At 50.8% G+C, this 17,366-nt stretch overlaps 1 protein-coding gene across 7 annotated transcripts in view; it reads right to left on the bottom strand.

The window, feature by feature from the left end:
* The window catches only part of NPHP4 (nephrocystin 4), a 148,927-nt gene that overhangs the window by 52,470 nt on the left and 79,091 nt on the right, over positions 1 to 17,366 (bottom strand). For 6 of the 7 annotated variants that reach the window (XM_037828682.1, XM_037828681.1, XM_037828683.1 and 3 more), the window contains 6 exons: positions 14,090 to 14,151; positions 12,031 to 12,138; positions 10,753 to 10,901; positions 10,439 to 10,630; positions 9,806 to 9,993; positions 2,263 to 2,423 (listed from right to left, as the gene is read on the bottom strand). In XM_037828682.1, coding sequence (XP_037684610.1) covers positions 2,263 to 2,423; positions 9,806 to 9,993; positions 10,439 to 10,630; positions 10,753 to 10,901; positions 12,031 to 12,138; positions 14,090 to 14,151 — 860 coding nt within the window. The remainder of the gene's footprint in view (positions 1 to 2,262; positions 2,424 to 9,805; positions 9,994 to 10,438; positions 10,631 to 10,752; positions 10,902 to 12,030; positions 12,139 to 14,089; positions 14,152 to 17,366) is intronic. The other variant, XM_037828684.1, reaches the window with a different exon arrangement.

Genomic DNA, 17,366 nt, shown 5'->3' with positions numbered 1-17,366 from the left:
CTAGCCAGAGCAATTAGGCAAAAGGAAATTGGAAAGGAAGAAGTCAAATTAAACTTATTCACAGATGACATGATCCTCTATACAGAAAAATCCCAAAGGATCCACAAGAAATCTACTAGAACTAATAAATGAACTCAGCACACAGATAAATATGCAGAACTCAGTTAAGTTACTACATATCAGTAATGAACAATCTGAAAAGGAAGTAAGGAAACAATGCAATCCCTATCAAAATTCCAGCAGCCTATTTTGTAGAAATGGGAAAGCTGACCCTCAAATTCATATGAAAAAGAACAAAGCTGGAGGATTCACACTTCCTGATTTCACAACTTACTACAAAGCTATAGTAATTAACATAGTGTGATACTGGCATAAGGAAAGACATACAGACCGATGTAATAGAATTGAGAGTCCAGAATTAAATTGATACATCTATGGCCAGGTAATTTTTGACAAGGGCGCCAAGCCCATTCAATGGGGAAAGAACAGTCTCTTCAACAATCAGTGCTGGGACAACTGGAAATCCACATGCAAAGGACCCCTAACTCTCACCATATAAAACATTAATTCAAAATGGATCCAAGACCTAAATATAAGAGCTAATACTATAAAAATATTACAAGAAAACATAGGGAAATATCTTCAGGATCTTGTAAGCAGACAATGGATTTGCAGATTTTACACCAAAAGCACGAGAACAAAAGAAAAAATAAACGGGATTTTGTCAAAATTTAAAACTTTGTGCATTAAAGGACATTAACAAGAAAGTGAATAGACAACCTGTGAAATGGGAGAAAACATTTGGAAACCATAAATGTGATAAGGGTTTAATTTCCAGAATACAGAAAGAACTCTTACAACTCAATAACAAAAAGACAAACAACCCAATTCAAAACTGAGCCAAGGATTTGAATAGATATTTCTCCAGAGACGACATTCAAATAGCCAATAAACATATGAAAAGATGCTCAACATTATTAGCCATTAGAGAAATGCAAATTAAAATTAGGAGATATACTTCACACCCGCTAGGATGGCTATTATTTTAAGAAACTGAAAATAACAAGTGTCGGTGAGGATGCAGAGAAATAAGAACCCTCGTTCATTGTTGGTGGGAAAGTAAAATGGTGCAGACGCTGTGGAAAACTGTTTGGTGGTTCCCCAGAAGGTTAAACACAGAATTGCCATACGACATGGCAATCACACTCCTAGGTATACACCCCAAAGAACTGAAGGCAGGGACTCCAAGAGACATTTGTACACCAATGTTCACTGCAGCATTATTCACAACAGCCAGAAGGTGAAGCAACTAAAATACCTACGAAGAGAGGAACGTGCAAGCAAAGTGGTCTATCCACACCACGAGCATTACTCAGCTGTAAGAAGTGAAGTCCTGGTGCTCGGTACAAGGTGGATGAACCCTGAAGACATCATGGTGGGTGAAATAAGCCAGACACAAAAGGACAAATACGGCACAACTCCTCTTATAAGAAATGTTTATAATGAGGAAATTCATAGAGATAAAAAGCAGAGTAGTGGTTAGCAGGGTGGGGCAGGGGTTAGGGCGTTATTGATAAATGGGTATGAGTTTGGTTGGCGATGGTGGAAACAGATGGTGGCGGGTTACCCAGTGCTGTCCATGTACTTAATGTCAAAGCATTGTCCACCTGACATGGTTAAAATGACTCTTACGGTATGTGTATTTTAACACAACTAAAAACAAACAATTTTTTAAAAGAAGAGTACATTTTGCAAATACCTATCATGATAGAACAGGAATTTTGGGAAAGACCTTTTCCTCTCGGAAAGGAGAGAACACAGCAGTGTTTCTAACTTGTGAAACAAAGAAGCCGAACCACAGGCTGACCGTGGGGAAAGGTCTCTGGTGGCGACTCCTGCCAAGAGGGATGCTGCACCTGCCCAGGCACTCCCTGCAGGAAAGCATGCTACCTTCATCCCCTCCTGCACCTGCCCAGGTGCTCCCTGCAGGAAAGCACGCTACCTTCATCCCCTCCTGCACCTGCCCAGGCACTCCCTGCAGGAAAGCACGCTACCTTCATCCCCTCCTGCACCTGCCCAGGAGCTTCCTGCAGGAAAGCACGCTACCTTCATCCCCTCCTGCACCTGCCCAGGCGCTCCCTGCAGGAAAGCACGCTACCTTCATCCCCTCCTGCACCTGCCCAGGAGCTTCCTGCAGGAAAGCACGCTACCTTCATCCCCTCCTGCACCTGCCCAGGCGCTCCCTGCAGGGAAGCACGCTACCTTCATGGTGACCGCAGTGGAACCAACGAGGAGCAGGGAGTCTCCGTCCCAGGCGTCGATCTGCAGGCTCTGCGCAGCGAGGTAACGGATGAACCAGCGCTGCTCCCCCGGCTTCAGGAACTCAGGACCCACCAGGTACTTCAGCTGGAAGCCAGGAGACCCTGCCCACAGAAGGCCCAGGTGAGCAGGAGGTCACAGGACCCATCTGCTATCGTCACACTCTGAAGCGATTTCTGCGTCCGTCACAGCTGCCGCTTAACACACACATTAATCAGAAACACTATAAAACATCCACACTAACAAAATGGAGATGCGTGTTCAGAAGGCTATACTTCCTTCCAAAATGTACTTCAAATTCCTCTCAAAATAAGAGTTACAGCTTTTGCCAAGCACTTGCAAAACTGCCCACTGCTGGGCGGAAAGGAACAGGACAAGGATCACAAGGATGTCGGCTGTGTTGGACACTCAAGAATTTAAGGAAAAACCTATTCTACGTCTGCCATCAAAACTGCAATACATACACACACACACACACACACACACACACACAGCTGGAACTGAGACGGAGCTGTAGACCCTCCCTGCAGTGCCGGGTCAAAGTGTCGGCCAGGCACCTGACCGCCCCGGCTCTCAGGCTGGCAGGGAGATGGGAGCTAGACCCACCCCTACCTTCATCTTCCTCCAGTGGCATTATCGCTAATTGTAAATTGACAAAAATGCCACTGAAGTCACCATCAGTTGAGGTGCAGGGAACAACCATGCTGGGAACGCATTCAAAACCCGTTTCTCCCTCTCCTCTGGAGAGCGAGGACACATCTGAGCCCCAGGTGAGCAGCACGCTCAACTCCAGGGAAGGGGGGAGTTCAGCTGTACTCCACCCCTTGTGCCGGGCCCCACACCAGACTCCAAAGACGGGCAACTTGACCACAGGTCCCTGTCACTCCCTCTCTAGCCACCTCAGCCCCACGGGGAGGCCCACAGGCTGATGCCCCCCTTGTTTTCCCCAAGTTCCCCCAAGGGACAGAGCTTTCAGTGGGAGGAATGAGGGTGGTGGCTGGTGGTTGGTTCGGGGACACAGCCTGGGTCCCCGGGCTGCGACATGAGGTGGGGAGAGGGTGGGGGGTGGGGGGGAGTGGGGAGAGCCCCTGGCGGGCCCAAGGGAGCAGAGCGGGGGGCCAGCGGCATAGGCCCGGCCCTGGCACCACAGGAAGGCTGAAAGGGGCATCATAGGGTGGGGACAGAGCTGGACATAAAGGCTGTGTGCTGGCTCTCAGGGTGACCAGACCAAGTCATAGGGCCAGCAGGGGACAGGGACGCCTACTGCTCCAGCCCCAGCCCCAGCCCCAGCCCCAGCCGCATCCCCATCGGCCAGCTCTAAGACCTAACTGGCCTGGTTCTCCGCACAGTCCCCCAGTACAGATGACAGCCCCGAGGCCTGGAGGGACCGCAGCCCAGGCCCGTGTGGAGCAGCGGCCATGCCTGGGCCGGCCTAAGCTGCAAAAGAGGAGCGTGGCCTGGCCTGCACGCTGCCCAGAGTTCTGGCTTGAAGAGGCAGAGTGGATTTGACTCATTGGGCAGAATTCCTACGTGACATCTAAAAAGGCCCTCATTCTGGGGCATTCTGCCCACCCATCTCCCGCCCCCAAAACCTGCAGATCCACCACGGGCCTACCCCTCCAGGATGTCCACTGCGAGTTCTCAGACGCAGCCTGCCCCAAGGGGCACCTTTGGCTCCTTTCTTCTGTCATCCCAAACTGAATCCCAAACCACAGCTCCAGCCCTCACCACCCCTCTCCGCCCACCACCATCCACATCGTCACCCCTCCCTGCCCATCACCATCCTCTATCGTCACCCCTCCCCATCCATCACTATCCCCCATCGTCATCCTTCCCTTTATGTCACCATCCCACATCATCACTCCTCCCTGTCTATCACCATCCTCTATTGTCACCCCTCCCTGTCTGTCACCATCCCCGATCGTCACCCCTCCCTCTCTGTCACCAACCTCCATCATCTGCCCTCCCTGACCATTACCATTCCCCATCATCACCCCTCCCTGCCCATCTCCATCCCCCATTGTCACCCTTCCCTGTATGTCACCATCCCCCATCACCCCTATCACCATCCTTCATCGTCACCCCTCCATCTGTCACCATCCCCCATTGTCACCCCTCCCTGCCCATCACCATCCCCCATTGTCACCCCCTCCCTGCCCATCACCATCCCCCATCATCACCCCTCCCTGCCCATCACCATCCCCCATCGTCACCCCTCCCTGCCCATCACCATCCCCCATTGTCATCCCTCCTCATCCTGTCACCATCCACCCCGTCAGTCACCAGGTTCTTTCCTGCCCTCTAATTCACTTATTCAGCCTATAATTCCTGCCCCCACCACCCACTGGACCCAAGCTGGCAGCACGTGGCACAGTCTGCCCAGGGCTTCTAGCCAGCAGGGTATCGGGACACAGAGCTTGAGGAGGGGACGGTGGAAATTATGAGGCCCCACTGTGATAGACAGAAAAGGAATGCACCCCAATAAGAACTGCCAGTTGGGGCTGCCCACGCTGCATACGTCCACATTGCCAGGAGATGCGTGGAAGCGACCACCACGGTAAGGCAGGCACGTGACGCCAAAGCCAGGGTTTCCCACCAACCCGCAGTCATTCACGTTCCTCTGAGGCTCTGCATAGTCTCTGTCAACACCAAATTCTGGACCCAGGAAACAAAACTTGCTTAGGATAAAGGAACCAGCCTGGTTGCTAAATGTGGTGGGTCTGGGGCTGTGCTGTGGAATCGTGTGTGTCCTGTAACTCTTTAGAGGAAGGCCAAGGCCCTTGACCCCTCCTCCCTCACACTGTTCACAACAATCAACCCCAGACAGATCACAGAACAGAACACAGAAAGAATCAAAAAGCTTCCAGAAGATAAGGAGAGTATCTTCAAGACTTTACAGAGACAAACTACTTTTTGTGTCTAGCTAAAAAAAATCTACCCATTAAGGAAAGCCTGACAAATTGGACTTTATTTTAAGGAAAAGTTACTGTAAACCAATACACACCACAAAGAGTCAGAAGGCGAGCCACGGGGTGGGAGGACGTACCTACAACACTGGACAAGGACCTGTGATCAGGGTCTATTAAAAACTACAAAAAGTTTTTTAAACCACAGACCACACAATTTTAAGAATGGGTGAAAGAAGCACTTCATAAAAGAGAATAATATCCTGAAGGCCATTAAATCTGTGAAAAGTTCCTCCACATCGTCAGGGAAACACACACCACGCCAGACACAACACACCCACCAGAACAGTGAAGAGGAACAAAACCAGTGGCACGAAGTGCTGGCCAGGGCAGGGGCGACGCAAACGTTCAGTCCCCTGTGGCGCGTGCAAACGGCACAGGAGTGGCGGGAAACTGCATGGAAATCCACAAGGGCTGAGCATGCCCCAGCCCTGCCCTGCAAGTCACCCTTCAGCACGTACCCATCAGAAACGCAAGCAGGTACACATCACGTGACATTTCAAAGTAGGGGCACAGCAGCCTTACTCAAGAGCCAAAAACTAGAAATAATTGAAAATGTCTGTTAGCAACAGAATGGATACATACTGTGGAACATTCAGACTGAATTTCTATACAGCCAAGAAAAAGGACAAACTGCTACTGAATAAAACCACATGGATAAATCTCACAGCCATAATGTTGAGCAAAAACAAGATACATTCAGAAGAGTACATACAACATGATCCCAAAACAATTCAAACTGATCTACAGCAACAGAAATCAAAAGAACAGTTGCCCTTGAAGAGGATAATGATGGGGGGCATTAGGGCAGATAGCAATAGAGGGGGTGACAAGGGAGGAAAACAACGGGGAGTGTACAAGAGGATGAGGATGGGGGAGGAGGGAGGAGGGAGGAGGAGGGGACGGGGTAGGATGGGGTGGGGAGGAGGGAGGATGAGGATGGGGCGGAGGGAGGATGAGGAGGGGGAGGAGGGAGGATGAGGAGGGGGAGGAGGGGAGTGGATGAGGATGGGGGAAGAGGGAGGATGAGGGGGGGAGGGAGGATGAGGATGGGGAGGGGGTGGATGAGGATGGGGAAGAGGGAGGGTGAGGTGGGGGTGAGGAAGGCTTCTGCCTAACCTTAGGCTGTAGCCCCATCTGGTTTGGGCAGCAACCACACAGATATGCTCCCTTTGTGAACATCCAAGGAGCAGTACACTTGAATTCTGGGCACCTCCTTCTGCTTGTTACACTTGAACATCAGCAAAAAATATTTCTAAGTGAGCTCAGGAGAGACTCAGGTTGAAGCTCTAAGGAGTCAAGCCTGTTCCAGAGAGAGGACCCCACCCCCACCCCCCACCCCAAGCCCAAGTCTGCCAAGGTCAAGGCCAGCTTTGGCCAAGACTCGGCTGTATAAAAAATTGAAGGGTTTTTTTTGTGTTTTTTTTTTTTTTTACTTTAACTTAAGAATTTTGGAGTTTTGTATTTTAACTCATAATGACAAGAAAATGTGATTTTGGAGATTAATTTCCTTGGACTTCAACTTGCAAGGACATTTAATTTTTGGACTTTAATTTCCCTCTGGGAAATTCATAATGAAAGGGGTTTATATTCAAATCAGGGGCATCTCTAAGATCTGGTCTTCTTTATCGAGTCATCCTGCGGCTTTCATTTAAGCTCGTCGCAGAACTTAATGATGAGCTATACTGGACAAGACGGCCGGAACAAATTCGGAATAGGAAATGGAATAGGGAATGAGTTTTCAGCGATGGTTACAGAGGAGCCTTGAAATTCATTTAATCGACACAGCATTCTCCATTTTAGAGCCTTCTGGAGGCATAAGCTAACGCCCACCAGTGCCCCCGGAGGCCAGCAAAGGAAAAGAGGTGGGTTTGGGAGGAGCCTCCAGAAGGTTGGGGCAAGGGCCCCCTTGGAGGACAGCCACGCCCCGGCTGGCCATGAACGCAAAGGTTCAGACCAGTGAGCTAGGACAACAAGACCGGGACCGGTGGCAGGAGGCCATCCTCTCCCCTGGCCGCGTGCCCCCACACAGGGGACCCTCAGCGCCCTCCCTCTGCCCCACATACACTCCTCCCCGGGGCAAGGGCAGCTCGCCCGGCCGGCGAGTTTGGGAGAAAGGACAGGGATGGGCGGCCCACCCCGTCCCGCTCTTCCTTCCAGGTCTGCCGCAGGGGGGTGGTCTAGAGCCTCTGATGTACCACCAGGCATGGAGGGCGGCCTGCTGAGGGCCAGTCCTTCCTGCGGACAGGTGCCAGCAGGCTCCTGGACTCGCCAGCCAACCACGTCCCCGCTTCAGCTTCACTGAAAACAAAAGTGGTCGCCTGATCTCCACTCCGACTCCTGCTTTTCACTCTCAGGTGATTCCGTCCTCAGACAGGGAAAAAGGTGTGTCACTTGATGGCTCCTCACCCCTGACAGTTTGGTTAATCCTTTCTATGGTTTATTTCCTAAATATTTATGCTCTTTTTTAAATTTCTTTCCTTCTACTTTTATTGGGTTTATTTTGGATTCTTCTCCCCTAACTTCTTTAGTCGAACAACTAGATCAGTATTCTTTAGTGTTCTTTCCGACACAGGCATTTAAAGCTGTACATTTCCCTATAATTACCATTTCAGTTGCACCTCACAAGTTTTAATATGCAATATTAGCTTCTCATTTAATTCTAAATAATTGGCCATTCCTATTGATTTCTTCATAGATTCAAAGTATGTTCTTAAAATTCCAAAAGAAGGGCAGTTTGGAGCCTTTGTGGGGAGGGGCGATGGGCTTCTGATCCCAAGGCATCATGGCCAGAGACTGCCAGAAAATTGCTCTGACGTTGACTCCCTTGGTAACATGATGACACTTGTTTGGTGGCCTAATATATGATCAGTTTTGAATAAGTTTCAGAATAACTTTCATAAGTTTATAAGTTTCACAGCGTGCTGGAAAATAATGCATACTCTTCAAATTGGTAGTAGAGGTTTTACAAGACCAACTTTTCAACCTGTATTTTATAATATCCTTACTAATTTGTTTCTGCTCGATCCATCAATTTACTGAGAGAGGTGTGTTAAAGTCTCCTATGATTTAGGGTCTATCCATTTCTCCTTACAAGCCTGTCAGTTTTCCCTTTATAATTTGAGGCTATGTTTTTAGAAGCTGACAGGTTCAGAATTGTTTCTCTCCCTGGTGAATTATTTTCTTCATTATTTAATAGCTTTCTTTAACCCTAGTAAGACATTTGCTTTATAATAAACTTTTATCTAATGTTAATATTGTCAAACTACTTTCTTTTGATTAGCATTTTCTTACTGTATCTTTCTTCACCTTTTACTTTCTACCTCAAGAGGCAGAAGTGGTTCAAATATCAACTCTGTCACTTACTAGCTGAGTGACCGGCCAAAGATGGGACAACTGACCATCAATAAAAGTAACATATTTGGTATGCTTTGATCCATCATAGCTTAAATCCATTCCAAAGTTTAAACATACCAGTTTAAATCCATACCATTATAATAGGCCACTCCCCCCACCCCCAATAAAAAAAAAACATTGGTCCCAACTTTTAAGGACACTATTATTTTGGAAAGTAGGATGAAAAGGGAAAGAATCAAGCATTATCCTGGCTTTCCTACATGAACTATACAAAACCAGTTTGTGGGTGGCATTTCTCCAGCTACCCAACCAAGAAGACCCTGGGGAAGGAGACCCTCACGATTGTGCACCCTCGAAGGAGAACATCAGTCTACAAGCAATGGGCACAGTGATGGCCGATGTACCAAACCAGGAAGCAGCCAGGTATTTCGGGCTGCAGAGGCAGTGAACACACCAGCAGCCAGGACAAATTATTGCCAAAAACAACAGATTCAAACACGCATCTGACCAAGCATCTAGAGTTAACTCCTAATTTCTAGAAACAGTGAGATAGAGGACACCCTTACGCATCACTGCCCAGATGCAAACCCAGAGTCCAGACTGTGGGAAACCCACGGGCCTGCATATGTGGCTTATACAACAAAAACCCCGGAAGGGCAAAGCCGACCGGGGACGGTGGGGGCAAGGGCAGGTTTGCAGATGGTTGAGGGTCACCCCAGTGCAGTACAACCATGGGCCTTATTTAGCTCCTGATTTGAACAAACTACAAAACAAAATTTATGACATTACTGGGAACATTTTAACATACGCTAGATATTTAATGATATTAAGGAATTATTAATTTTTAGGCACGATAATATTGAGTTTATTTTTTTTAAAAAAGACTTCTTAGTTTTTTAGATACGCATGGGGAAATATTTATAGATGAAATGATATAAAATCTGGGATTTGCTTCAAAATAATCCCCGTTTGGTGAGGGAAGCGGGTCAGGATATAGCTGAGAACTGCTGGAGCTGAGTGGTTGTGGCACTGATTCATTACCCTATTCTCTCAAATTCAGTTCGAAATTGTTTATAGTAAATTTTTTTTTTTAAATAACTTTTAAAAACAAAGTTTAGTGCTGCCCTGGATTGCTCCCGTGTGCCCCGTGCACAAGTACACACCAGCATCAGAGGAGCCATCCTTCCCAATTGGAACGAGGAGGTGAGACAAGGAGCCCGAGGTGGCCTTCCCCGTCTGGTCCAGCTCCACCAGCTGCAGTCGGGGCGTCGTGGCTGGCGGGAAGCGGTAGAACTGGAAGGTGAAATACACAGTCTTTGGCCATGGCGTTCCCCCGTGGTCCTGGGAGACTCTGAATCCAACAACAGCTCTGAATTAATCAGTTGTCACCGCAGGGAGCCTGTGGCTTGCTCCTCGCAATCACACAGTGAGACAGCCTGAGCCCCGCAGGCAGCGCTAGGTGAGCTGGTCAGAGGCAGCCTTGGGTTGCTAAGGCACCAGCCAACACCCACCCACCTCAGGCCCAATGACCCTGCTGGTGGGAGCACTGCTCTCAGAGCTACCCTCACGCCTGAGAACCAGCCAACACGCTGCCCATATTTTAACCAAGGACCACAGGACATCTCTGAGCAGGTCCTAGCTAAATAAAACAAAGACAGACAGCATCCTTTAACCTAATAAGCTCTAAACAGAGAGAGTTCTGCCAAATCAGAACCACAGAGAAGTTTCTACTCAACACACAAGAAATGCAAAGGCCAGGTGAAAAAATCACACAGAAAGAACATCCCGGAATTTACCTGCTAAAGGCCAGGAACTGTAGCACTATCTCGTTGCTCTGTAAACAATCTGCTTCTTCCTTCTGAGGGCTCAACTTCACAGGCTCTGTAGGATCCACGGCCTTGGCCGGCTGCTGACTGGCATCCAGAACCTCAGCAAAGCCGGAGGACTGCAGCAGCGCCAGGGCAGCCCGAGAGAGCTTGCTTCCAGAGCTGAAACAGAGGGCACTCCTCAGCCGCCCTAAGAGGAAGGGCCCAGGACAGGCCACCTGTGGGAAACCCACTGACCACACGGGCACCTGACGGGCCTGGGGCCCACTCGGACCCGCCCTCACCTCCTGGTCTGGGCTCCCACCACAATCGGGGCGTGCAGGGGCGTGAAAGGCAGCTCCTGTAACTGTTCGGCCACAGATGCGTCCAGAACCAAGGCAGTTGGGCTCAGGTCGGCTTCCAGGTGAGAGACCCTGCCCTCGAGCGGGAACTCCTGCAGAGCAAAAGGAGGCCCAGATGAAGCCACAAGGATCCCCAGCTGTAACAACGCTCAGCTTTCAGGGGTTTGTAGATGAACTGCTTCTGCAGCGTTGTCAGATTCAGCAAGTGAAAATACAAGAGGTTCAGTTAAATTTGAATTTTGGGTAAACAACAAATAATTCTAGTATAACTTTGTCCTGCACAATATTTGTGACATATTAACACTAAAAAAAAATGTGTTATTCATACAAAATTCAAAATTAGCTAGGCTTCCTATATATTATCTGGCAACCCTATCTGAGAATCTAAACACAAGGAGAAGGGAATCATCAATTTTATACACACAGGTCAGTTCCGTGAGAAACACCTGATGCCAAGATGGTAAATAAACATAAAAGTCATGTGTAGAACAGGAGGATGCTCCAAAGAGATGAGAATAACCAAGACGGACAGTGGTGCTGGCCCTGCCAGGTACGTGCAGATGTCTCTCTTGTTCCCCACATCACCAGAATATTCTAGTCACTCACTCCTCTTTCCCCACCCCTTCCCTCAAAGTGCAAGACATATCTGTAAGTGAAGAGCCTGTCTACAGCTGGAGATCTGAAGGCTCTTTCAAGCTCAATTCCCAAGCTTTCTGCCTCAGTTCAAAACGAACCCACCATAGCCAGAGGGAACCCCAACATTGCATCTTGGGGGCCAATGGTAATGAGACACAAGCTCTTCATAAATGCATGAGCCCAGACATTTTAGAATAAGATGTTTCATGACACTCACAGTTTTGGCATGAGTAATTAAATGGGGCTGGTCATCCTCAACACGCTTCCTTCTAGTGCAAGACCAGAAATATAGTTTGTAGGTTAACACACAAACCCTACATGAGCTCCCGAAGGCCAGTCTGTGGGCGAGGAGAGCGTCCTGGGGGTCTGAGGCATCACAGTCCCCATGGGTCTTCCTTTTCCTCTCGTCCACGGAGGGCCCTGAGGCAGCCTGACTTTGTCCTGTCAGGCAGAGCAGGAACCCCGGCCGTGTACTGTGGCAGGGACACTCCTAAAGGTCTGCAGCAGTGAAGTGAGCCTTTCCCCGCCCAGCGAGCCCCATGCAGGTCTCCCCCCATAGCAGGCAGGAGTGGTGGCCGTACTCACCGCCTGGGCCGGGGAGGGCTGGGAGCCGCCGGGCTGCAGTGCGGAGGGTCCTGCTGACCCAGGCCGAGCCCGAGTCGGTGGGGAAGCCACCAACTGGGAGATGGACAACTGCAAGGTAAGAGTGCGGGTAAGGGGACAGAACGCTCTCTGTCTCACAAGGCCCCGCCCGCCCACGGCGGCAGAAAACCCATGGGAACAACACGGGTTCTGGATACAGACCAGTAAGTCAGGTCAGTGACTGCTTGGGGCCTGAAACTGGTTCTGAATTCCTTTATTTTAGTTACAGAGAGAGATGACTCTGAGATCTGTCCCAGATTGTAATATTTGAGTAAAAATATGAACAAGGAAAAGCTAGCAAGATAAGGGGAAAGACCAAAAACACAGGTTTTCTGCCCTCACGGGCTGTGAGCATGGACAGCTCTGGGGCCCGTCCCCACCCTCCAGCCCATGTCCTGCAGAATCGGAACGAGCCTCCACACCACAGCAGCAGCCACGGCACAGCCACCACGCTCCGAACAGATGCCAGGAAGGAAACACCACTTGGCCCAACAACCGCAGGACGGCCCTGGGCAAACCACTACCCGCTGCTGCCTTGGTCTCCTCACCTACAGAATGAGGATAATCAAAGCAGCTCAACCACAGGAGAACTGTTGACTTGAGAGGCCAACTGTCCCAGCACGGGACAAGCCTTCCATAGGTGCAAACACTCGGGAACAAAAGCTGCTCTCCAAAGGCTGACACGGGGAACAGAGGACATGGGTCCCCAGCCCTGGCCTCTGTCCCCACATGCACAGCCACTTTGAATGTTGGCTGTCAGTGAGGACAGGCCCAGAGAGGTGTTGGAGCGGATGAGGATGCAGGGGCCACAGGATACGAGGGATCCCAGCAGGCCACCCAAGGAATGGGATCTGAGGGGAAGACTGTCCTCAGGATCTGTTTAGCTCTCCTCAGACCCTACAAGGTGTCATGGGCCTGTCCTGCCTTTGCAAATGCCACTCTAAGGTCCCCAAACACTCAGGAATAACAGGGAGAGGGCAGGAGGGAAAGGCCAGATTCAGCCGGCAGGGAAGCCTGGAGGCTGACCACAAATGTGTCTTCAGTGAATACAGTCTTCATTTCCGATCCACTTTCCAAGCGGCATGTTTCACATTAGAGCCACTTCCTGGGGGCAGCCTTTGATACTGACTTATTCAACTTTTCTAGGAAGTCCATTTCCAGGGTGATGCTGGCAAAGTCATCATGAGGAACAAGGCCAACTCTGACGTGGCTCAAAACCAGGCAGCTGAAGCCGACCAGAGCCCCAGGCACGAGAGCAGCTGGCCCAGCGTTCCGGAGGCAGCCAAGCAGGGTGCGCTGCAGCCGAGCTGACCAGCCAGCAGCCAGGCAAGCAAGGGTCCTTCTTCCCACCCAGAAGAGTCTAGACCCACAGAGACCTCCGCGGCACTGACATGTGGTCGTCAGCAGGCTTGTGTCTTTTAACCGTGGCCCTGTCCCCAACAGCACCTGCTGCCAGGCCTATGGGGCCCACGGGTACCCAGAGGACACCAGTGGCTTCCCAGCTACCTGGGCACTGGGATGGACAGGGTCACTCTGCTGGCAGGGACCATCTGGGGACACGAAGGTGAAGACCACACCTCAACGTCTCTTAAAAAAAGGAAAAGGCCGCTGAGTCCCAGAAGATTTTCGACCCGTTAGCTTTGGGAGAAGACATCATTTTTTAAAATTTGAAATATGCCTTTGCTTGCATCTAGAGGATCATTAGCAATCGGCAGGAGGCTGTCACCCTGAGCCAGGTGTCAGCACATTTGGGGGACCCGGCACTGCCCAAGTTGGGGGGTGGGGGGTCAGGGAGGACCAGAGACAGCCACAGGGGGCCAGCAGGCCGCCCCAATGCCAGGCAGCACCCCTCCCCAGTACCCAAGAGCAGACAGGAGGTCAACGGTTTTCAGAAATGCAGAGACTTATCTGGCACCAGAACTTTTAAATAATATGCTTGAATTCTGAAACCAGCATTTTTCTCCTGAAGGCACGTCAAACACCCTGCCGGGCCGAGACTTACCCCTGGTCCCACAGGCGAGTCCTGGGTGGCAGCGAGCCTCGGGGGCAGTGGTGCTGGCGAGCCTGGGAGGAAGCACGCAAAGTGAGGTGACTGTTATGCGGGGGGGGGGGGGGGCTGGCAGACCCCCAAACCCCTACTCAGTCCAGCTTCTTCAGCCTCGTCTGTACCTGGAGCACCAGGTGGCTGCCACTTGGAACTGAGCAGAAGCCACCAAGCAACCCAAAGCTTCACAGCTTTCATCAGGCTCTTGGCTTGCACAGAATACAATAAATGCAGCTTCTCCCAAGACACTGCTTTTGGTGAAGAGGACGTGAATGAAATCTGCAACTGAGGACTACCCACCTGATGGGGCACGGCTGCTGTCTCACTCTGTGCTACCCCACTTTCCCCACAATCCTGCAGGCTCATGAGTGGGGGGCTTCACAAGGTATGGAGCTTTGCAGACCCTCCAGACTCTCTAACTTGCTCACCCAGTGCTTTCCAGTCTTCTCATCTGTTCACATGTTCCTGCCCTGAAAGAGCGGGGGTCTGATTTCTGCATGGTCTGGGGGTTCCCTGCTTGGGTTGCTTGCTGCTACTTTGTTCAATGAGAAACCCTTCTGAACAGCCAAGTGGCAGACGCCGCCGGCCGGGCTCTGATCCCCGCGAAGCCCGCCAAGCACAGCCTTTTTCTCTGCACATTCCAGGTGAGGCTCTCTGGACTTCACGGAGGCCAAAAGCAGAGGTCAGCCCTGTACGGGGTCTCCTGGGAGTTTCCTGCAGGATCCAAGGTGCCACCCCCTGACCCTCTCCATCCCCTAAATTAGCTCATGTGCTTTGTGGGGAGTGGGCACCCCACCCATAAGCCCTACTTCTCCGTGGAGAATAGAATCACAGAAGCAAAATGCATACAGGGGATCTGCTGGGGTCCAACTAGCCTCAAAACTGCGGGACTCTCCCAGGAACCTTGAGCATCCTCTGCAGACAATTTTGAGTTCGGTGTAGCCACTCATTGCCTGCCCCCACCCAAACCCCTTTCTCCCTAAAACTGTCTAAAAGATGAGACCAAAAACCAGCAAGAAGAGTTCTACTTTGTTCCATCCTAAATGGAGACTCTGAAAACCCTACAGGCTAATTTTAGTAACAAGGAAAAAATTACAGGAAATGGCTCCATTATCTTCTGCTGAGTGAAACCAGGCTCTCAGAAGCCAGACCCTGTGTGTCCTCTTGGTTGAGCCAAGTCTGAACACTGCAGAGCCGCTGAAGCATGTTACAATTTCCCCCACAGTCTCTAATTTGGTTATTGTGTGGTATGTTTTTACATTTTCAGGTAGTTTTTGACAGGGCTTATCATGCGACTGCACCTTCCTGAGATTAGCGTGCCCAGGGCAGGGGGCAGAACCCACGTCCTCCAGCAAAGCACCTGCCAGGAGGGAAAATACCTGGACTGCAAAACGACTTGGCTTCTGAATGTTTTGCTTTAATGCTTGATGTGGCAGCTGCTGGCCAAGGGACTCCCCCACATAGGAGTCCTGCATGGGGAACGGCACCCCCTCCAGAGAGAATCCACTGGAATTACTCCAAGAAGCTCCCCAAAGTCACGTGGGACTCTCTGACAGAGAAGCCCCGCTCCTGAAGCATGGCCTAGCGGGAGCCTCACAGGCCAGTGCGTGGGAAAGGCTGCTAAACATCACCAGGACCCAGCGTGCTCCTGAAATCAGAGGCGGTTAGCTCGAGGCTGGCACGGCCGACGTGGGAGGACGGAGGACGCCGGCCAGTGTGCTGCACGGCAGGAAGATTGCAAGGCAAGGAAAGGGGGGGGAAAGGCACGCACCGAGCCATCTGCACAGTATAATCCCATAAATGTTTTTTTTTAAATGAAAACTACATGTGTATATCTACCTACATCTGTAGATGAATTCACTGAAATTCAGGAATGGCTGGAACAGGCACTAGAACCTCCCCCACTGCACGTTAGTATATATTCCTCTTATCTGTAGAACTGAAAAAATTAACCTTTTCTAAGTTAATGACCATGATGAGCTTTTCTAGGTTAATGACTGTGATGCAGTTTTCTGGGTTAATGACCGTGACGAGGTGTGCCTTTAAGTCACAGTTGGAGCCTGACGATGTCATCAGCCGGCACTGCGCAGAACAAGGTTCCCACCACGGTAGTGAGTCCGCTGGATGCTTCTCCCCTGACAGCCGCCCCAGACGCGTAACCTCCCCAGGGTGAACAGGGCAGCTCTTCAGTGGCGGGTCAAAGAGCATCTGAGCGAAGCACCTCATAACTCCGGTTTAGAGTAAGTAACTGGAAGCCCAGGGTGGCACTTCACCGCAGCCTGAGCCAGTGCAGGAGCCACAGGGCCCCAAGAAGCCCTGGGGCCGACACAGCCGCGACTGGGCAGAGCTGTCCACGGAGAACGTAGGGAGGGACTAAACTGGTGCCTTCCCACAACACCAAAGCCAAGTGCGATCTGGAAAGGGTCTACACTGATTGTCCAAGACAAAGAGAAAATTAGATTTTAGCTGTAAGCAGGTTTTCCACCTGACTCAAGTTTAATTTTCCCTGACACTCTATTCCTCCCCAGTCAGTCTCCATGCACTGAAAACTGCTGTCAACAAAATCTCAATTATCCGTTCCATGCTCTGAGAAGCCAGGCTTCCAGAAACCCACACACCTTCCGCATGACTGGAGCAGGCCTTGCCCCACCGTGCCCTGCAGGGTCGCACAAACACCTGCACCCTCACGGCCTTCTTCCCATGGTTCCTGGAGGGGCACCTGCATGACTATGCAAATCTAAAGCACAAACTCTAGGAATAGGGGGAAGACTTTCTGAATCGGCGTTTTTCCAGAAGGCACCGTAAGTCGAATGGCAAAAACCGCTCTTTGGAGGGAACATAGTCCAGACATGGTCGGAGTGGCCCACTGGGCCCAGAACACACCCGACCCTCCTCCCCCAGCCCCAGGGAGACCCAGGCAGCCTAGGGGGCCTAGAGATACCTGTGTTGGGGAAAGAACCAAAAAGAAGGAAACTACTAATCAGAAGAAGACTAAAACCACAGCCTAAATCAGGGAAAGCTGGTCTGTGGCCAACCCAAGGCCCTTACACCCCACGCATGGGCTTCTCCCAAAGGGAGAGAGGCCCCGTGGCCTCTCACCGTCACGGCCACCCCTGAGAGGAAAAGAGCTCAGCAGGAGAAGACAACCTCCCAGCAGCTCCGTAAGGGGCCTCACTTACTTGGGGGTTGCCAAGCAGGTCTGCGCTGTGCCTGGGCCACAGAAAGCTATAAAGGT

The sequence above is a fragment of the Choloepus didactylus genome, chromosome 2, assembly GCF_015220235.1.
Source record: "Choloepus didactylus isolate mChoDid1 chromosome 2, mChoDid1.pri, whole genome shotgun sequence".
Taxonomy (NCBI): Eukaryota; Metazoa; Chordata; class Mammalia; order Pilosa; family Megalonychidae; genus Choloepus; species Choloepus didactylus.
Note: the sequence above shows the minus strand (reverse complement) of the source record. Positions and strands in the feature narration are given on the sequence as shown.